Raw genomic sequence first — 22,637 nt, forward strand, 5'->3', positions numbered from 1 at the left:
ACAATTTCAAAGTTTAAATAATAATAACACAATTTTGGAATTTAAATTTTTGGACAAAAATATACTTTTACCTTCACATCCTTCCAAATAGCATCAAAAATGTCATCAGGCACAGTGCTCCAGTCAAGAAAAGTAAGAGGAACAATGTTACCATTTCGCTAAATAATGCCAAGTTGAGTAGTTAACTTAGACACGTTATCCCCTATTGGACAGTAATTTTCATCAAATTGTATGTCCAACTTTGTACCAGTACCCCACTCCCTAATGCCCTTGGCACATCCTCTACCACGCCTACTCGAGGTTGATGAAGAACTAACATGACCTGCGAGATACAATAAGAATAAACAATATGCAATGATAATAAATAAATGCAAATTTAAATAATGTCAATACAAATCAATTTCTTATACCTGAGGGAGCCTGTGAAGAAGTCGAAGGGTCTGAAAAATACAGTGAAAATAAACAAGTTATATGTAATGAGAACAAATAAATATATATTTAAATAATTTTCATACAAATCAAAGCAAATTTATATACCTGCGGATGGCTCATAAGCCGATGACTCTAGTCGGGATGATAGCTGCTGCGGTGCCACTGATGGAGGTCGATGCGGTGGCACTAATGGCCCCTCTGATGGTGCTCGCTGTGATGCCTCCTCTAATGGTGGTGCCACTGATGGTGGACGCACCAATGGTAGGCGTGGAGGCTGAGTAGATGATAGCTGCTGTGGTGCCACTAATGGTGGTCGATGCGGTGGCACTAATGGTGCTCGCTGTGATGCCTCCTCTAATGGTGGTGCCACTAATAGTGGTCGCTACGGTGGCTGGTCAGATAGTGGTGGCACTAATGGCCCTTCTGATGGTGGTCGATGTGATGCCTCCTCTGATGGTGGTGCCACTGATGTCCTCTTACGTACCACATCGGACATAGTGATAATGGGCACTTACAACTCCAATGGAGAAGGAGATAGTTGATGGAATCAATAGGATAAGAGATGAATGTCTATTATGCAGTTCTAAAATCCAAAATATACATATAAATTGAAAAAAAAAATAAAAAAAACTCCCACTATAAAAATGTTGTATTTAGTCATAAATGCAAAATTCACTGATTGGGAGAACAAAACAACAACCCATAAATTCCACCATGCAACTTGCCAAGAATTCTATTAATGGAAGGGAACACCCATCAGAGCCATTGAAGTTACCTTGCCTTTGGAGTCTGCATATTTAACAACTTTCCTGGCCACGAAATTCAAAAGCAGTGTATGCTATTCCCTGCTACTTCAATGCTCCCTACCCCACAAATTCTACAACGATTCAGAGAAATCACAAGGGAAGAGAGAGAGAGAGATGGGAATCCAATGTGAATGAATACACTACAATGAAGAAGATATAAACAAACCATGAACACAGACAAAATGTGTACAAATACTGATAAGATTTTTTGAAAGTGAAATACACGAAACCAACCCTATAAAAGCTTATTCATTCTTGTGTATTCTGTGTCCGACTATGTGATCAATGTTTCATAGCAAAATTTAAACAAAATACATACTTTTACAAACCATAAAACAAGACAAACAATTTAAACAAAATATATTTTGAACTAAAACAAACAATATACTGGTGAATGAGAAACAATTCTATGTGAATGGGTTCAGCACATACTGGTTGATGGTATTTGGTGCAGATCAATCAACAAGAGGAAAAGTGAGTGAGGTGTTTCAGCAAGCATCTTCTGTGGGTCTAACAGTTTGTCATACTTGGGCTTTCAACGATGGCCAATGGCGAGCTCTTCAAATTTCACCCTCTGTCTATGATGAAAATGTTTTTAAGGTCATTCTTTTTCTCAATGACTGTAAATGTAGGCAATTAAGTAAGCATTTACTAGGGAGTGAGTATATAAATTCCTCCTCCTTTTCTTTTCTTTTATTTTTTCTCAATGAATTACAGGCCTTGGATTTTGTAGTCAGTGAAGCAAGGAAGTACAAGATCAGACTCATATTATCATTAACCAACAACTAGGACGCATTTGGTGGCAAAGCACAATACGTGAAATGGGGTAAAGCTGCTGGCTTGAATTTGACTTCAGATGATGACTTCTTCACTCATCCAACTCTCAAAACCTACTACAAGGCCCATGTCAAGGCATGTTCCTTAATTACTACTTTTAGAATAAATCTAAGTTTGCACATCAAGATTTCATAGAATGAGATACATATGTAAAACAAAGGTTCTTTGAATTTTGTGTGTTCATAGCACAGTTGCTGTTTTTATAACTATCCTTCAGTTTTTAATGTCAAATAAATAGCCTTTAAATTTAAGCTTGTCATAGACATGTTCAGTAAACAACTTTGCAATAGTGAGGTCACCTTTGTGTTTTCAGTGTGAAGTCTAATTTTGCTCCCTCTCTCCCTCCCAATATTTTGACTTGTAGACAGTGCTGAATAGAGTGAATACAATCAGCAACATTACTTACAAGGATGATCCGACAATTTTCGCCTAGGAACTAATGAATGAACCGCGGTGTGTCTCAGATCCTTCTGGGAATAAACTGCAGGTTTGTTTCCTTCACCAACTAGGATTTTGCATAAAAGTTTCAGGTATCTGCAAGTAACAGAATGACAAAGATTGGTTAAACTTGTATGCAAGAAAATCACACTTTAACATGAATGGAAATATGTCTTGTGCTTATACTCAGTAATTGAACTATAATGTTTAGGAAATTAATATATTAGACGTCCCTGTTTTGCAAGAATGGATAGAAGAAATGGCAGTGTATGTGAAGAGCATTGATCCGAACCACTTAGTTGGGATTGGGTTGGAAGGATTTTATGGTCCCTTAACACCTAACAAGGTTCAATTGAACCCAAATAAATTTGCTCAAGAGGTTGGAATTGACTTTATCAGGAACCATCAAGTTCTTGGTGTTGATTTTGCTTCTGTTCATATTTATCCAGACTCTTGGTAAGTGTTACTTCTTCAATGGAAATTCCTCATTTCAAATTGGAACATTACAAAATTTTAATTTGGAAGAATATGGATCACTTTATTTTGGCTGCAACTTATAAGTTGTGTATTTTTTAGGCTTATTTATGTCTTTAATGAAACAAAAATAAGCCAGCTAAAAAATTGAGACAAAGGACTAGAATAAAATGGAGGGCTAATCAAAAAAAAAAAAAAAAAAAGAAACTTTGAAGATGGAAGGGGCATCAATTTAAGCCATTAAATCTGCAAATGGCTCTCTTTGAGACAATTCAAGAACACCAAGAAAGGAAAAAAAAGATCAAAAAGAAAAGGAATAGCCAATCTTTGACCAAAATAACATGCTTCAAATATTGAATGTTAACTAAATCAAACATATAGCAGAAAATAAATGTATCCAATCCTTGACATATACACACAAATTCACATGCACAAACAAAATACATACAAAACACTGAAGATCATGGAAAAATAGAGAGAAGGAGAGCTGGTACCTCTTTACCAAAATAACAAAATAATAAATAAATGAAAATAAATAAATAAATAAAGCCACCAACAGATTCAACTCAACAAATTTGGAAAAATCGGTGGCCCAAATGACAAAGATACGGTGACTAAGTAGAGAAGAGAGAGAGAGAGAGAGAGAGAGAGCATACGCTGAGTAGCTGTCGTCGTCGCCGCACCACCGCTAGCCTGCTCGCCGTTCGTTGCTCATCCAGAGAGAGCCCTTCGCCGTTCGTTTGGGGATTTTAGGAGAAAAAATTTTGTTTCAAACAATTAGGGATTTCGATCCAACAGATCGAGCAGCAAGATGAAAGGGAAGAGTAGGGCAATTTTTTTTTTTAACTTTTTGCGACGGTACGTTGTACACCGTCGCAAATGATACATAATTATATATAAAACGATGCCGTTTAAATAAGCCTTCCTTTTGCGATGGACATTTGCCGTCGCAAATTGTCGAATATTTGCGACAGCAAACTTATGCCGTCTCAAAACAAATTTTTTTTGCGACGGTTCAAAGCGCCGTCGCTAATACTTCGGCATTTAACACATGACCCATGTAGTTTTATTACCGACGGTTAAATGCCATTGCTAAAACTCTTTTTTGCGACGGTTTAATCTGCCGTCGCAAAAACCAATTTTTGCGACGGGAAACGCGCCGTCGCAAATGCTTCCGTGTTTTTTACCCTCTTTTTTGCGACGGTTTAATCTGTCGTCGCAAAAACCAATTGGTCTTTTGTGGTTTTGTTTTGTGTTTGTATAGCTGTTAGCTAGGGCATGGGGCATGCCCCTGGTATTCTTGTATAATTTCTTTATGTTATTTTATTTTATAAATTACTCAAAAAAAAAATCAAATACAAAATAATATACTTATTCCCCAATAATTTACCTATTCGCACTTTTTTCCTACTTTAAGTAGTTAAATACAAAATAATTATCTCCAATAGTCTCCCTACTCAACTCCCTATTTAATAAAGTGAACATTTGACTCCCTACATTTAGGGAGGCTTTAATCACTCACTATAATTAAAAAAAAATATTTTTTTCTCTCTCATTCCTCATATTTTTTTCTCAAATAGTGAAGGAGAGAAGAAAGCTTGGAAAAATATTTTTAATAAAAAATGATAAAGAAAAAAATATTTTTAAAATATTTAAAACATATAGAAAAAAAAAATGGGAAGTATTGTTGGAGATGATAGTCAAAAAAGTGGTACCCTAAAATAGGAAGTACACTTTTTAACTTTAATTTAAAGAAAAATTAGGGAGGATATTGTTGGAGATTCTCTTATTTCTAAACATCTAATCACATGACAAAATAAATATGAAATACATATCATTTCTAATAAAAGAATTCAAGGATTATTTATCTCAATATTAATAATTTATTGTATTGCAATCTCCTTTATCCAGTCCATTCACCATTTTTTTTTTTTTTGTAGCCATTTTATAATTTCTGTTTATGTAGATATTTATATTAGTTTCTTATTTTAAAATAATTCTTAAGAAAATTATAAAGAAAAAATAATATCATAATAAAGACATAATATTTGGTATGTATATTTTGCAACAATCATCTTTTGAATCTTCTCTTTTTTTATTTTGAAAATCACAGTTTTTTTCCCCTATCATATTACAACAATTTTAAATACATTAGTATGTTTGTTGATGTTTAAATGGTTTGAATATGTTTTTCTTTTTTCTTTTTTTTTTCTTTTTTCTTTTTATTTTAATTTTGTGCTAGATCTCATATGCTATAACTTATGTAGCAAAAAGGAAGAAGGGGAATAAGCGATGGAAAAGCTAAATTATACAAAAATTAAAATTTGAATTCAAATCACACTTGGTGAGAGATTGATTACCTTATTCATTAGGTTAATCCTTAGTCTAAAAATAATAATTTGTTTAACCTAAAAATAAAATAAAAAACCTAATTATCATAGTGTTCATGAAGTTTGTTTGAAATTTTACTTAGAGAAAATTGTTGAAAAGTCCAATCTAAAGATTCTAAAAGGTATTAGGTCCAGTGGATATTTTTTGTTGGTGAGAACTGCACTCTCTGTAAAATAGTTCGGTGAAAAGTCCTTTTGTTTGTTTTGAAATACATTTTGTTTTCAATTTTACCTCTTCATTTATCTGTTGACTTTTTTTCATCTATTAACCTTTTTACTATTTGTTTAAATTTATATCTACCTATTCAAATTATTTTCTATCTAATTAAATTTATATCTATCTGTTCAAATTTTTGCCTATCTGTTTAAATTTTTTTGACTATCTGTGCAATTTTTCCCCTTCTCTATTCAAATATATGTCCGAAATTTATTATCTGTTCAATTTTTCTCCCTTATTTGTTCAATTTCTTGTCCTAATTTTTCCTTTTTATCTGTTTAATTTTTTTATTTGTTAAAATAACAATTTAATTTTTTATCTGTTGAAACAGATATGATCTGTAGTGTATTCAATAGATCAAATCTATAGACATCTCTTTCTCTCATCAATGAGAACGAATTCATCATCCAAATCTATTCAAATTCAACAACAACAATAACAAAAAAAAATGCTTTTATGTGCTCATTTTTTTAGGTTTGATCTGTTGTGAGAGAGAGAGAGAGAGAGAGAGAGAGAAAGAGACATCTATAAATGTTTTTATCTATTCAAATTTTTTACAAGAATAACATTCTGGATCACTATAGCTCACAATCAATCAATTACAAAACACATGCACAATCAACCAAGCATATTTGTTAAAACAACACTCTCTGCCAAGCATTATCTGTTGAAACCAGCACCCTCTCTCTTACTCTCACTCTCACTCATCATCATCTCTCTCTCTCTCTCTCTCCAAAACTAATCAAGCTCAGGATTCTTTTCCACAACTTATACCTCTGCAAATCTAAGCACATTAGCCTACAAAGTATATATAAACAACTTTCATTAGTTGTTAAACGTAGCTATATATACACATAAAATTAATTGTAATAATCACTAAGAGATCACATGATCATCAATGATTTTCAGAGTAAAGCCATCAACAATAACCAAAGAAAATGTCTTCTTATAGCTTCCAAGCTTGAGTGTTGAGGACAACGACTATTGGAAGATTGAATCAAAGGATTGGAGATCTGAACCTCTACCTCTGCCATTGAAATCGAGGTCCGATCACTCTCCGTTGACTCCTTCTGTGAAGTGACCAGTTGTTTGTTTGAGATACATATTTGAGGTCTATATAAACAGACATCCAACAAAAATTTCAATTCCCATCCTCCTACAATAAGCCTTCCTATATAGATCTCAGACATATACATATACATTTATTAAAGCACCCAAAAGCAAAATATAGAGAGACAGAACCAAGCCAAGGCCATGGGAGCACTTAATCATCTCTGATTTCATTTCTTCATCGTTTTCATAGCCACTACCATCGCCTGATCCGTCTCTCATCGTCGGCGGTGTCTACTCTGTGGTGGGTTATGATGGTGACAATGGTTGTGTTATCAAATTGTGTGATAAAATAAAATAAACAAATAAATTCATACGAAATTAAATTAATTTACAGAATAAGAAAACATGGGATTACATCATACAACTCAATGAACAGAAATACATATGATAAAAACTTAAGGAAAAGAAAGCAAACTGAAGCTTATGTGATACCACAATCTCCTTAAAACAGATTCGCCGCCTCACCGTAGGTACTGGAGATAAAACGGCGTCTGTCTCCCAGGATATGACTATCTAGACCAACTAACGTAGAAGCATCTTCTGTTTAGCTTTGGTGAACGGACAATGGCAGCACTCTCTCACACTGGAAGAAGAATATATAAGCAAAAATTCTGCATAGTATGGAAACTAAAAATTTTGTGTCGAAACCAAGAAAGATGGCCTCTTTTTATATACAATGGAGGAGAGATGAAGAGCCTTCCAGCAATGAAGGCTGGCAACAAATACAGTCCATTACTCCTGTAAAACTGATAGAGTAATGCACAAAATTGATGGAAAATTTACACACTCTATATACATATGTATGTATATCTGCAACCACCAAACAAACCTGGCCTAAAAAGATTAGTTTAGTGGACCACCAATTCGGTCCAACCCGAACCTAACCCATTCTAGGAAGCCTCAAGCCTCAAGCCTCAAGCCTTATGCCCAAGCCCAAGTCCAAGATCCAAGACCCACAATCCATGACCCATGACCCGCGGACCTAGACTTGGCCCGGTCCAGTCTAAGCGTGCATGCACGCGCTCGTGTTGCAATTTTTGCATAATCAACTTGGACCATAGTTTTGGCCTAAGCCCATCCTTGAAGCATCCATAACTCCTTTCCTTCGAAAAATTTAGATGCCCCAAAGGGCTCATGCTCTTATCAAAATCTTGAATTTTAAATATCGATCAAAAATTTCTTCTACAATCAACGTAGGATTGATAGTTATACACAATTCCCAATACCTTATTCATGAGGCCAACTTTATGAGACAATTTCTCATTCAATTCTTAATGGTTTTTGGTCATTCTTTTTATGGTATAAAGACCTTGTTACAAAGAATCTAAACCCGTTTGATCTCACCTTAACCAATGGTTGGCACCTACTTTAATTTCACATTAAAGTCACCATAAAATCATTTTTCCAATAATCCCCCACATGAATAAAAATTGACCAAATAAAAAAAATGGACAACGTTTACAACAAAGACTCGGGGAGATAGCACACAAACTAATCATGCATCAAAAAAGGTAATTGTTAGCCTTAAACCTTTCGTTGTGAAAGCCTATCGGATTTACTGGCTGACCAGTGAACATGATGTCTTAAATTGTTCATCCGTTTGTGTAAACCGAGACAATAGACCTCACACAGGAGTTAGTCTAACCATTGTTCTTGTTCTCACTAGTGTGTCCGGTATGGGCCCAGAACACTAGCCTGGATCAGTGAGTGTTTTCAAAGAATTCAGCCTTACCAATTCTTAAAGAAGCGGCCTCACTTCGCACTCACATAGGTGACCTATATAAGGTATCTCATTATACCACAGTTGATTATTCATTTTACTTAGGTCATTAAAAGCATTAGCTTCAACCTTCCACCCCCACAGGTTATCACTATACAAAAGAATGGGCAAAAGAATTTACCTCTTCACTAACTCACCCGTTACACGAAGTTAGGTTGTCCCTTTTATAGCAATCCCAGTTTTGACTTGTCTCTTTATGGTGTTCCGGGCTTGGGTTGGTATGGTTTTGAATGGTGTTACATATCTTAGTTCCCTGTATTCCCCTTATTTTGATTACCGGGTTATAGCAATGTGTTTGGGACAGGTAATGTCATATATTTGTATCAGGTTGTTGCATATCATTCATGTTTTGCCACTTCGCTAACTATGTCGGGGATCAAGCTACCCAGTCAGCTCGCGGGGTCCAGGGGGCAGTGCCCCTTGGCGGGTCTGAGGGCAATGCTCTGGCAGGGTCGAGGGGCAGCGCCCCCGAAGTAAAAATGCAAAATGCATTCGAAGTTGATCGTCCACTCGAGTGGCCTTTTATGCGCTTGAGCGGAGAATGTTTGGTTCCAGAAGTTTGACTTGTCTGCAAAAGTACTGGGAAAGTGTATTCGACGCTCGAGCGGAGCTTTCCGCGCTCGAGCAGGAGGCTGTGTTTGATGCTCAAGCGGGCCATGTTATATCAGTTCGTGAATCTGATATTTCCTATCACTTTTGTATATCTCTCTCTCTAAAAACATTTCCTCTCCCTTCTCTCTACATTTCTCTACACAAACTAGATCAAAAACCTTAATTTCTCAAGATCCATTTGAGTTTTGCCATTGCTTCTTCATCAAAGTGGGTTATCATCTCGAGGGTTTCGTTGTGTGCGGTGAAGATCGAGTTTAGGCATCGTTGATTTTGGGGTTTCATCTCTATTCTTCTTTAAACTTGAGATAGGGATTTTCTTTGAGTTATATATATATTTTTGCAAGATCTAGATAATTTTCGAAATCATCCTTTGATAGCTTTTGAAAATTGATTGTTGATTCAAGAAGTTGAGCGATTTTGAAAGTGGGTTTGTCTCTTGTTGTTTTAAAATGATCTTATGGGTCTTGATCTTCGTTGATTGAAGAAAAGATGATTTCGGAAAGTTTTCCTTCAAAAGATTTGGGTTGTATAGTTTTGGTGAGAAAATCTAGAAATTGTGAATTTTTAAAAGAGATTAAAAATCCATAAATGATATTGTTATATTTATTTTGTGTGTCAAAATAAATGGATGTTTAGAAAATTTCTTATTTATATTTATATAAATGATGAATTTCATGGAATATGAGAATTGTTGTTCATTTTGGAAATTATTGTTCAAAACGTTAAAATAGTCTTGAGATGACTACTTGTTGAGGATACTTGAGAAGAGGGAATTGTGTTATTCCTCGGATGATGAATTGGAATAAAAGTATTTATATTCATCTTGTGAAATTGGCATATCAATTCATTTGATTACATTAAACTTTGAAAGTTGATTTGAAAACTTTCATTGAGAAAAGAATGTTGAGAAACAAGTTTTCATGGAATGGTTTTAGGGTAAATACGTTGGTAAGTCTTGATAGGTGGTGTAGATGATATTGAATAAGTTGGCCTGAGAGTCCGGGGTGAAAGACCGAAAACCTGCGCGGATAAGTATCGAGCCTTCCAATTAATACCGATAAAAATGACAATTTGGTAGTACTTGTATAGTCTACTTGCAGACACCGACCTAAGGATTACCAGAGTCGTATTTACCACCCTTGAAATAAATTGTTAAGTTTTGAACAATTGAAATTGTATGACATCATTGAGCATGATGGTTTTCAAAAGATAAAAATGTGATTTATCTTCAAAAAGGGCATAGCATGGCATATGCATTTCATCTCTTGGGACTTGTATAAAATGTGTATACTTTGTTAAGAATTTTCTACTGGGCTTTATGCTCACCCTATGAGATTTTTGTGCAGGAAAAGATGCGGTGATCCCACCCAGCTAGGGGCGTGGAAGTATGTGTGTTGAGAGTACAATGCTCTCATTTTGCGTGACTCTGTTTTGTAAGCCAAGGGCTATATTTGTGTGGGTTTGAATAACCGTTTTGTGTAACCGGGCCTAAGCCTTGGAAACTTGTAAACCCTTGGGGGTATCTATTTGTTTATTTATTTTGTTTTGGATTAAACATATAATCGCATTGAGGAATTAATTGTATCATGTAATGCAAGTGTGGAGAATTATTTTTGTTTTCCTTTAAGGAGCCATGATGGTTGCGTTATCATTTGGGCATAGGAAATTGGGGCGTTACACTTTTGAACCTAGCTTTTTGGGATCTCCAGTAAACTAGGTTGGGTTTTCCATTCCGGTAACTTTACTAAAGGCCTTAACCTCATTCCTCTTGACGACGTTTCTACTAACGCTCGAGTTAACCCTTTGGTTAGCGGATCCGCAATGTTGTCCTTAGACTTTGCATAGCCTAGAGAGACAACTCTATTAGAGAGTGGTTGTCGTATGGAATTATGTCTATGATGGATATGTCTAGACTTTCCATTATACATATTACTATGTGCCCGTCCAATCACCAATTGGATATCGCAATGAATACAGATAGCTAACACAGGTTTCGACCAACGTGGAATATCTTCAACGCACTGGCAAAACCATTCAGCTTCTTTAGTTGCTTTATCCAAAGCAATAAACTCAGATTCCATCATTGATCTCAATATACACGTTTGCTTGGAAGACTTCCAAGACACGACTGTCCCTCCAAAGGTAAACATATAACCACTAGTGAATTTGGAGTCTTTTATATCAGATATCCAATTTGCGTCACCATACCCTTCTAGTACCGTTGGGTATCTGGTATAATGCAGTCCTTAATCCTGGGTGTAGCGTAAATAACCTAAAACTCGCATAATGCCCCTCCAATGAGTAACATTCGGATTACTTGAGTATCTACTAAGCATGCTAACAGAGTAGGTGTCATGACCCAAATTTGCCCCTAAAAGTTTGGATCATAATTGGCCAGCAATTACTCGATTGCTTACGGCCTCATGCTAATTACACACTATTATTATTATTATTTTCATGGGACCCAAGCGGAAGCAAACCAGTTATGTCATACCCATATACATGTTTGACTTACAACCACAAAATAAGTACAACCAAACCAGTTAAATACAATAAAACCGTCATTAGTTAATTACAAGTCCACAAAACCCTCGTAACAAAGCAAACAAACAAAAGGCTAACCAAGGCTTAGCACTAACGGATCAACAAAACACAGTCGAGTAGACTTAACAAGACAGGTCACAAAAGAAGGTCCTAGGGCTGACTTAAAGCTGTTCTCCTTGTTGTTCACCTACATACATATAACATAGAAATGAGTGAAGCTCAGTGAATAATAGTAAAGTAGAGAGATATAAATGAATGGCTTGGTATTTAAAGGGAGCACATTAATGTATTACAACACTATTCAGGTTGAAGCATTAATGTCATTACCCATTCCACATTTACAGAACGGCCTCGGGCCCATAGCTAACAGAACGGCCTTAGGCTCAATATAGAACAAAACGACCTCTAACCTATATATAACAGAACAACCTTAGACCCACATATAACAGAGCGCCCTCGAGCCCACATGTAACAGAACGGCCTCGAGCCCACATATAACAGGTTTCAATTCGAATTCGTAAAGTTCAATATTCAATACAACTTCCAGAACATATAGCAATCATAAATTCAGGAATAATTGGAATCTAATTACGATACTATTACTCACATTGATTTTGGCCATGTGATGATCCTTCTTGCAAGCAACCTACACAACATGGCACGCATACAATTTCAATAAACAATCCGTTCATCTTTCTTTTAAATTAGCCACATGTGTGTGTCAATGAGTGACTATTTATCTTTTAACTTTCCAAAGGGTCTAAGCATAGTCAAAAACACACTCAGAGGGTCGATGAGGTTAACAAGAGTTTATGGATTTCTCTCCTGGTTTCCGTACGTACAGAAGGTGCCCTAGGTATGGCCCGCACGTGCAATTAAAGCAGAAAGCTCAGCTCTGTGTCACTCTGGTTTCCGCACGTGCGGAGCTCATTGCCGCATGTGCGGTTCTGGGCTCATCTGTGTTGTCCGAAAATGGGTTCAACTTTAAGCTCCCAAACTCAATTTCAAGCCTCAATTTATGTAAATCCACTTCAAAACAATCTAATTAAAGTGTAACTCAAACTTAATTGAATCAAAACTTGCTTAAATTCCACCATCTTAACCCTAGCTTCCAAGATTCCTTAAATTTCTTCATTTCCTTTTAAATTCAACTAGATCTTCACTTGTATGTAACTCTTCGAGTTCAAAACATAAAAAATCTAGAGATTAAGGCTCACATTCTCACCATCAAACTTAAGTCAAGTAAATTCAAAGGAATTAACTCTTAAATCAAGCAAAGCCAAAGAATCAAAGTTCAAATTAATGAACATAGTTTATTTCAAACTTTTGATTCAAACCCCTAACTCATTTGAGTGTTTAAGCTCCGTTTTTAAGTCTTGATTTTAACAAATTAAGGAGTAATTCCAAGAGGTTTGGTTGGATTATACATACCTTGAACTAGATCCTTGAATTCTCTACACTTTCCCCAAATCTCCAAGTCTCTAAGTTGATTTCCTCCCTTCCTCTTCTTGTTCTTCCTCTAGCCAAGTTATTGAATCATGAAAATATCTCTAAGGCTCTTTTAGAGGCTCATCCAACATCTATATATATATATATACACACACTTCTTAATCAAGGGTGCTTAAGTTTCCTAATTAAGGGTAAGTCTTATTGATTCAAGATTTATTGAATTAAAGCCAATTAATTTGTTCCGAATCAAATTTTTACCAAACTTCACACTAGGCCCTAAAAATTAGGTTGATCACAGATATTAATTCAATTTTGGTTTCTGGAGCCTCTAAGGCCTTCAATTTCAGTTCAAAGTTGTAAATTTCAACAAGTTTTTCCTACAACAACAGATATAAATTCAAAATCAGATAATTCACACAATTAAGCATGCCATTTCACACCTAACATATAATCACATATATAATTAAAGAATTAAAGCAAAATATGAGATAGGGTTATCACCGTAGGCTATATCCGGCCTTGTACAACTCATCAGATACATCAAACTCTCAATGATCTAAGAACATTCTAACTGAGAAATACTCTCACACTTGAGTCTACATTCTTGGTCAAATGTAGACTCAAGTCTACTGGTGTCCTAGACACACTTGTATCTTATTTACCAAATTTTTCAAGTATCTTCTCAACATAGTGAGATTGAAAAAGTACAACACCACCAGATGTTCTGGTAATCTTAATATCTAGAATCACATCTGTAAGGCCCATATCTTTCATGTCAAACTTAGAGTTTAACAATATCTTGGTAGTTTTAATCATTTCGTCATTACTACCAACAATGAGTATGTCATTGACATATAGACACAAAATGACATAGCCTCTGTCTGTGTCTTTGACATATACGCATCTGTCACACTCATTGATTCTAAACTCATTTGACAACATAGCATTGTCAAACTTCTCATGCCATTGCTTAGGAGCTTATTTCAAACCATATAATAGCTTGACAAGCTTACAGACTTTCTTATTTTACCCTGGAGCTGAAAACCCATCGAGTTGCTTCTTGCAGATTTCTTCACCTAAATCTCCATTTAAGAAAGATGTCTTTACATCCATTTAATATATCTCCAGACCAAGTAAAGCGGCTATCGCAATCACAATGCGAATGGATGTTATTCTTGTCACATGTGAATACGTATCAAAGTAATCTAGGCCATCTCGCTGCATGTACCCTTTGATAACTAGCATTGCTTCATACTTATCAATTGACCCATCAACCTTCATCTTTCTTCTAAAGATCCACTTACTTCCCAAGGCTTACTGTCTGGGGGTAGATCAACCAACTTCCAAGTATGGTTTTGTAAGATGGAGTCAATCTCATTCTTAATTGATTCTTTCTGTGAGGGACTTTCAGGTGAAGTCACAACTTCATGGAAAGTTCGAAGTTCTCCCTCTAACATATAAATTAAGAAGTCTGGGTCAAAGGACTTGGCAGTCCTAAGTCTCTCACTCCTTCTTGGCTCATCTATTTCCTCATCTTGATCACTACCACTGGGATCATCTTCAAGTTTCTTTTCAGAACTTTGATCCTTTCCTCAGTTTCGGCAAGGAAATACGTCCTCAAAGAAGCATTCCTCGACTCCATCATAGTATTCCTGTGTATATCTGAAATATCTGAAATATAAATGAAAAATGAAAAAAAATAATTAAATTCAACAAAATAATAGAATTTTCAAATATCACTCACAATGAAATTGTAATTTACAATAACAATGTGACATACCTTATTTTATTTGTTGAAGACCTTTCTCTAAACGGGTTGCACAACACTTTTGATAAGCAAAAATTACCGCACAATCTACACATATATCAAAGTTAGAAAATAGAACATATTATAAATACAATCATAATAATGAAAGTAATAAAAGAATTATAGTAAAAGCAATTAATACTACCTATTGGTCAAATAAAAACACAAACATAATCAAATCAAAATACTATAGTTTACTACATCAATTAAGAGTCAAATCTCAAACACAAACATAAACCATGCATAGAGATAAGATCTATAGTTCCAAATCTTAAAACACACTAATAAGCATCCATCATTCCTAAACGAAAGTAGATAAATAAATATATAACAAAAGTTCAAAACCGATCCACTATAAACACATCAAAAACATTGCTTTTTTGCCTAATTCCTTGGGAAGCCCTCCATTAGCCAAGCATCGTCATCCTCATTTTCATTGTTGTTTATGCCAATTTCACCACTTTAAGCATTAGATCTATCATCCACGTTGACATCACCAAATGATCCAAGGTCAATATCATCTCCAACCTCTAAGACCACATCATCCTTGTCATCTTCTGCAATAGTTACAACAAAATCAATAAGTAATCAATTTAAATATAACGAAAACATTGTTATATAATAATGAAATAATTAATTACTAACCATCACGTAAACCATGACATTGCCTCTTATTTTGTGGAGCCAAACCTTCTTCATAAAGCATTTGTTTCAACTCATCCAAATCAAGAAGATGAGGCTCTTCTTCATCTTCCACAATCCAAAACTCGGTTTTGTCAATACTTTCAATGTCAACCGGATCATAGTTATTCATTTTGTTGAAATGCCTATAATTTTCACTTAAAAGTAAGACCACTTGAATAAATATTCTATTAGTAAATGCATGACAAGGTAAATGGTTCATTTACCTATTCTTCAAGCGCAAATTATAATGGATGTATACAAGATCATTAAGCCTTTAATGTTCCAATCTATTCCTCTTCTTTGTATGTTTACATTCAAAAACACTCCAATTCATTTCACATCCAGAAGAGCTACTAGTTTGGCTAAGAATTCGAATAGCCAACTTTAGCAAATTCGGAGCATTGTGAATAACCTCCACACCATTCATCTTATTATTAAAAGAAAATAAGAAATAAATAAATTAGATCTAATATTACACTTAAGAATTATTAAGCAATCACCATGAAAAGAAAAAAAATCAAATGTAATAAATAATTTTACCTGGTGTTTTGTCTTGGATGTAATAGTAGCAAACTCTCTTCCAAAACTTTCTAATTGATCTCGAAACAATCTAGCTTCATCCAAGAGTTTTGTCTTGCTACATGTAGCTTTTGTTTCAATCACATCAAGCACACTTGCCATAACCTTTGGTTTTTTGCAAAATGATGCTTGATCATAGTGAAAAGCTGGATTCAGCCAATAAGTTGCAGCATGGATATTTTTGCGTAATGTCCTATCCCAACGCTCTTTGACAGTACTTGTATAAGGCTTGTACAATCTTTTTTTTCTTCATGAAAACATTCTTAATTGCTATTCTTGCCCTATACATGCCCTCATATACATATCCCATTGAAGGCTTTTTATTTCCATCAACAATACGCAACAATCGCATGAATGGCTCAACAATCTTAACATTGATCAAGTAATCATTTAGAAACTTACTATCTAAAATGATAGCAACAACTTCTTTTTCTTTATTATCTTTTGCATGCCTTGAATCCACAAAATCCTTACTTGTCACTAAAACTTTCAAATCATGCATATGTTTTTTAATACTATGCAATGCAATGAAAGTAGTGGCAAAACAGGTTGTTCCTGGGCGCACTATTTCAGTTCATCCCTTCCTTTTGCTCAACAAAGCTATCAACCGTGGGCGATTATAAATAAATCTTGTCACAGTTGATGCTCTAAAGGCAAGCTCTTTCACATGTTTCAACTTGGAAATATCACTTAACACTAAGTTCAAACAATGTGTTGCATAAGGAGACCAATTATATTCTTGTACGTTTGACTAACAAGTCTTCTAGCAGCAACATAATTTGCCCCATTATTTGCCACCATTTGCACAATATTGCTCACTCCCACCCACTCAATAATTTCTTCAAACAATTTAAAAAGAAAATGAGCATCTTTTACAGCATCAGAGGGATCAATAGATTTAACAAAATTGATTCCTCTAGGGCAACAAGAAAATTAATGAGGGTTCTATGTCTACCATCAGTCCAACCATCACCCATAATTGTACACCCAGTATCAACCCAAGTACTCTTTGTAGAGTCAATAAACAATTGAAGCTCTTTCTTTGAGTCATTCAATAAAGGAACTCGAACTTCATGGTAGATAGGAACTTTATATCCTAGACCAATGGCAATTGCAGCATCAAACATGGGCTAAAAGTATATGGAATTGATAACATTCATTGGAACACATGTATCATACAAAAATTTTCCCACAATCATATGTGCCCTATGTACAACTTCTTTAGTTGCAAGGACACTTTTGATGGTTGAGAGCCCCGAGTGGTCTTTGGTGCAAAAAAATTATCAATTTTTGCAGGTTCCTTTCCTTTTCCTTTTTGTGTCATTGTTGCTTTACTCTTATTCCTACTATCACCACATTCATTAATTAAGATGTCCTTATTGCTATGTGGAATTATTTCTTCAATTTCAGCATCATCCTCAAATTCAAAAACAACCCGACCAAAGGGATTAGATTCCTCACTTTGCTTCTTTTTTTTTTTTTCTCAATAATTGATTTCAAAGCCTCTTCCATTCAATACATAACATCACCTGGAACTTTCTTACATGGCCCAACCTCACCAGACTTTCCTATAAGATGTTGCTTTATTCTATTAATCCCTCCACCTTTAATAGTTTTCCCACAATACAAACATGTTAAAGTTCTCTTCCCATCGGGAGCTCGCCCTTCAGTGTTGATGATAGGGTATTAAAGTGTGCTGTTGAATTATGGCTAGATGTATCCATTTCACCTAAAACAACACTATAAAATATATTTATCATGTATATAACAGTTATGATGGGAAAAAAAAAAAACATTAACAAACAAACATTTAAATAATTACAACATGAAAGTTTATACAGACTATTAACAAACATTAGCAAACCATAACAATTATATTACAGCCCATTAAAAAAAAAACAAAAAAACAAACATTAAAATGAATCTTCGCCACCACAGCAAAAGAGGAAGAGATGGAGGAGAGAAAGAGAACAGTTGAAAAACAGAGCAAAGAAACAAGTTACTTAATTGAGCAAAAATTCGATTCATCCTCATTGTGAATTAAGTTAAAAATGAATCTAGCTTTTTAATTAAAATGTAAAATAAATGCAAAATGGTTAACAAGTCCCCATTCACCATGCAAACTTAACACAAGTAGGGAGACAGCTCTTTCATTTTCAGAATTTTTTTTTTTTTTTAAATAAAGGAAACTTGTTTGACAAATAAACACACAAAAAAAGATACGTTAGAGTAAAAATTTCTACTTGAAAAAAGATAAAAAACCATATGAAAAAGATGGGTATTTTTAATGTTTTTCAAAATTTTCATAAATTATATTTTAGATTTTAAAATTTTTTTCAAAACACTTTTTCCAACCCCCCCCCCCCCCAAAAAAAAAAATAAAAAAAAAAAGCCAGGACAAAATTAACAAGTGAAACAAAAGCAAATGAAAGACCAAATAGAGCAAAATTTAACATGCACATAACAGTCACATACATATATATATATATATACATGAGATGAGAGGTTTAGAGGAATATGGATAATATACCTGTATACATGCCAACAACAGTGACAAATGTAAGCAATTCAAGGGGAAAAAAAAAGGTTTAATTGGAATTTGGGTTCACCAAACCAAACAGATTTTCGTTCACCAAATCACAAATTTTTTGAAAGCACTTTTTCCACCCAAAAAAAAAAAGAGAAAAATTAATAGGTGAAACAAAATCAAATCAAAGACCAAACAGAACAAAATTTAACACGCACATAATAGTCACATATATATATATATATATATACACATGAGATAAGAGGTTCAGAGGAATAGGAATAATATACCCGTGTATACGTGCCAACAACAGTGACAAACGTAAGCAATCTGAGAAAAGAAAAAAAGGTTTAATTGGAATTTGGGTTCACCAAACCCAATAGATTTTCATTTACCAAATCACAGATTTTTGCTCACCAAATCACAGATTTTTGTATACAGGAAGCCATCCCCAAAACACAGATTTAAATGGGTTCAAAAAAAAAAACTAGTTCACCAAATCACAAATTTTTGCACACCGGATTTGTGTCCTCCGTTCACTGCCGGAATTCTATGGCTGTTGGAGCTGGACAAAGAGAAAGTGACAGTTTAAGAGAAGCCAAAACCGGCGATGGCGACACCTAGAAAAGAGAAAGAGAGAGAAGAGCTGAAACCCTTCTGTTAGCCCTAGGATTTGGGATTTTTTGAGGGCTATATATATATTCAACTGAACCGGCCGGGTTTCAAAACCCATTCCAGGTCGCTGGTTTAGACGGTTCGCTCACCGGGTCTGCCAGCTCTTTTGTTTTACAGCGGTTTTGCTCTTCAGCTGAGTTTAGAGGGTTTTTCGGACTGAAACAAGGCCCAATTACCAGTAGGACCGGTCCGACCAGCTGCTCCGGTTCGAGTTTCTAAACATTGGTGCATAACCAATGAATATATAATACATGGTTTTCAGACCTATTCTAATCCGCTTAGGTGTAGGTACTGCCACTTTTGCAAGACACTCCCACATTCGTAGGAAATTATAAGAAGGCTTGCGGCCTCTCCATAATTCATATGGAGTCTTGTCCACTTTCTTCCGAGGTATTCTATTTAGAATGTAACTCGCGAAGAGACTTGCTTCCCCCCACAAGTTCTGTGACAACCCAAAACTTATCAACATTACATTCATCATTTCTTTCAACGTCCTATTTTTTCGCTCAGCAACACCATTTGACTAAGGGGAATAAGGTGTTGTAGTTTGGTGAATAATTCCAAATTAAGCACAAATCTCAATAAAAGACGATTCATATTCTCCACTACGATCACTTCTTAAAGCTTTGAGCTTTCGGTTTAGTTGATTCTCAACTCCATTCTTAAAAAGAATAAACTTATCAATCAGCTCATCTTTGCTTTTAAGCAAACACATATAATAGTACTTAGTGAAAATCATCAACAAAAGTGATGAAGTACTTGTTGCCACCACATGATTGTACAACTTTCAAGTCACACACATCACTATGCACTAAATCTAAAGATTCGGTACTTCTTTCAACAGAATGAAAGGAAGTCCTTCTCAATTTAGCTTCTACACAAGTTTCACACTTATGATTTGGATTAATCTTAAAAGATGGTATGTGATCTAACTTAATTAATCTACGCAACAAGTCGAAATTCACATGACCAAGTCTATAATGCCATAATTCAGGGGACTCAAGCATATAAGCAGAAGAAGAAGCTTTCTCATTAACTTTAGGGATAATAGTCATTAGATTGAGCTTACACATACTACCCTATATATATCCCTTCCCCACACAGACCCCACTCTTGGTCAACCCGACCTTATCAAACTCAAACACCATGCGGAAGCCATGCTTGCTTAAGAGCGACCCCGAGACAAGGTTCTTACAAATTTCCTTAACAAATAGGATATCGTTCAGAGTAAGCTCTTTTCCTAAAGTCATCTTCAGGACCACCATGCCTTTACCCTCAACAATTGAGGTCGCAAAATTTTTCATGAACAACTTCTCACCGTTTGAAACCAATTCGAAAGTTGTGAACATCTTCTTCTCAGCACAGATGTGGCGAGTAGCCCCAGTGTCCACCTACTATTCCTTCGGGTTAGACCCTACCATGTTCACCTCAGAGACAATAGCTGATAGATGATCTTGTGACAGATCCTCCATTTCAGCCATGGGAGCCCGACTTTTGTTCTGTGGAGGGTACTTCTTGTAAGGCTTCTTCTTCTTGTGGCAATCAATCGCCCAATGCCCATCGTTTTCATAGTTGAAGCACTTTCCATTGAACCTAAAAGTAGGTTCATGCGGCTTGTAGACTGGCCTTTTGGAGACACCATCTCTTGCCTCCAAATTTGAGCTTTTGCCTGTCGGTGGCTTCTTCGTCACCCACGAGGACTGGCCATGCTCAACCATGTTTGCTGTCACAGTGGAGGTACTCCCTTATTTCTTCCTATTATCATCCTTAATTCGGAGCCTGACAACGAGTTCTTCAACTGTCATCTCCTTTCGCTTGTGCTTTAAGTAGTTCTTGAAGTCTTTCCAACCGTTAGGCAGCTTCTCAATCAACGCAGTTACCTAGAATGATTCACTCAAGAACATTCACTCTGCATGAATCTCATGACAGTTTTTAAGTCCACCATTTTGAAGTCCAGAAATCGGCCAACGACAAATTTCTTTGCCCCAACATCCTCGGTCTCGTACTTGTCTAAAGCATTCCACAACTCCTTTACTGACTTCTTGGCATAAAACACGTTGAACAATGAATCGGCCAAGCCATTCAGAACATAGTTTAGGCAAAGAAAGTCTAACTGCTTCCAAGCATCTAGAGCCATGAGTTTCTGCTTGTCTTGCTCATTCTCCTCCACAACTGGTGGATCCTCACTCAAAAAGCTCGCAAGACTAACAGTAGTCAGGTAAAACAACATCTTCTGCTGCCACCTCTTGAAATTCACTTCAGTAAACTTCTCCAGGTGCTCATGATAGTTGAGCAGTCCTCCTGGAACAGCAGGAGTAACAACAGGGTTGACCACAGAGGTTGGCAAGCTAGTTGCCCCAGGGTTCTGATCCTCACCAACATTAGCAGCAGCAGCAGCAGCATCAGTGACAGTTGCCATTTCTGAAAAATACAACAGAATTTCACTATTCTATGTTTCCATAAATTAAACTTAGCACTAGAAAATTCCAAAGTTGAAAATTAATTCAAAACTAGTCTCACCACTTACTCTAGAATCAAACATGGTCGAGAAAGTTTCCAAGAAGACTGGAGAAGTCACACCGATCCCACTTAAGTTCTAGTTAACCTTAGACAAAACTTTCAAGAGCATGTTGACTCCTAGTTCATGGGAAACAAATTTAGAATTAAGTTTTCCAGGAGATAAATTAGGTTAAAACAAACCAAGTTCCAAAACTTTACAAGCAATTAAAACCTGCTAACCAAATTACAAGCAATTAAAAAAAAAAATTACTACTACAATTACAAGGAAATAAAATACTTCTAACATTACAATCAAACAAACTTGCTTCAAAAATTATATAATTAACCACTACTAAACTCAAGCAAAATATTACTTCAAGTATAAAGGAATATAAACCAATCACAATAGAATTCTTGTTGGTCCAAAAATCCCTCTCCATTCATAGGTATTTCTGTTCAACAAGAGTTAGTAGTCCAAACTTTTGGTTTTACAGCCACAAATACTATTCATTTGGATTTATATTTTTTGTTTTTCCCATTCTCTTTTGCATAGGTATTCCTGTAGAGAAAGTTAACAGAAAAACACAACATAATATAATGCACACATTATTCACAAAAATATCCCTCAGCTTTTCTTTGCTTTTGGCAAAGTAGTGATTGAAGAGAGATGGAAAAAAAACGCTTTCTAACAATCTAATTAACAGCAAAAATAAGTAAAGAATACAATGCTAGACAAGTGACACAATTAAACTTATAACTCCCAAATAAAGCTAA

General features: G+C 35.4%; 1 protein-coding gene and 1 pseudogene across 1 annotated transcript; one reads left to right on the forward strand and one right to left on the reverse strand.

The window, feature by feature from the left end:
- The first annotated feature begins 1,613 nt into the window (after positions 1–1,613).
- LOC145797962 (mannan endo-1,4-beta-mannosidase 6-like) lies at positions 1,614–2,973 on the forward strand (annotated as a pseudogene).
- A 12,146-nt stretch (positions 2,974–15,119) lies between these two features.
- LOC114277047 (uncharacterized) lies at positions 15,120–15,983 on the reverse strand. The gene is made up of 2 exons (XM_082881828.1): positions 15,545–15,983; positions 15,120–15,456 (listed from the first exon to the last, which is right to left on the reverse strand). The coding sequence occupies exons 1-2, from the start codon at positions 15,801–15,803 to the stop codon at positions 15,362–15,364; spliced, it is 354 nt and encodes a 117-aa protein (XP_082737954.1). The 5' UTR covers positions 15,804–15,983; the 3' UTR covers positions 15,120–15,361.
- Positions 15,984–22,637: the final 6,654 nt, after the last annotated feature.

The sequence above is a fragment of the Camellia sinensis genome, chromosome 8 (assembly GCF_055761805.1).
Source record: "Camellia sinensis isolate YWXY chromosome 8, ASM5576180v1, whole genome shotgun sequence".
Lineage (NCBI taxonomy): Eukaryota > Viridiplantae > Streptophyta > Magnoliopsida > Ericales > Theaceae > Camellia > Camellia sinensis.

What these genes read in the sequence shown, in the direction of transcription:
- LOC114277047 (XM_082881828.1), bottom strand. Translation starts at nt 15,803, where the DNA reads ATGAACCATTTACCTTGTCATGCATTTACTAATAGAATATTTATTCAA. An exon ending in ATGTCATGGTTTACGTGATG is followed by an intron (nt 15,457 to 15,544) that starts GTTAGTAATTAA and finishes TAACTATTGCAG; the next exon opens with AAGATGACAAGGATGATGTG.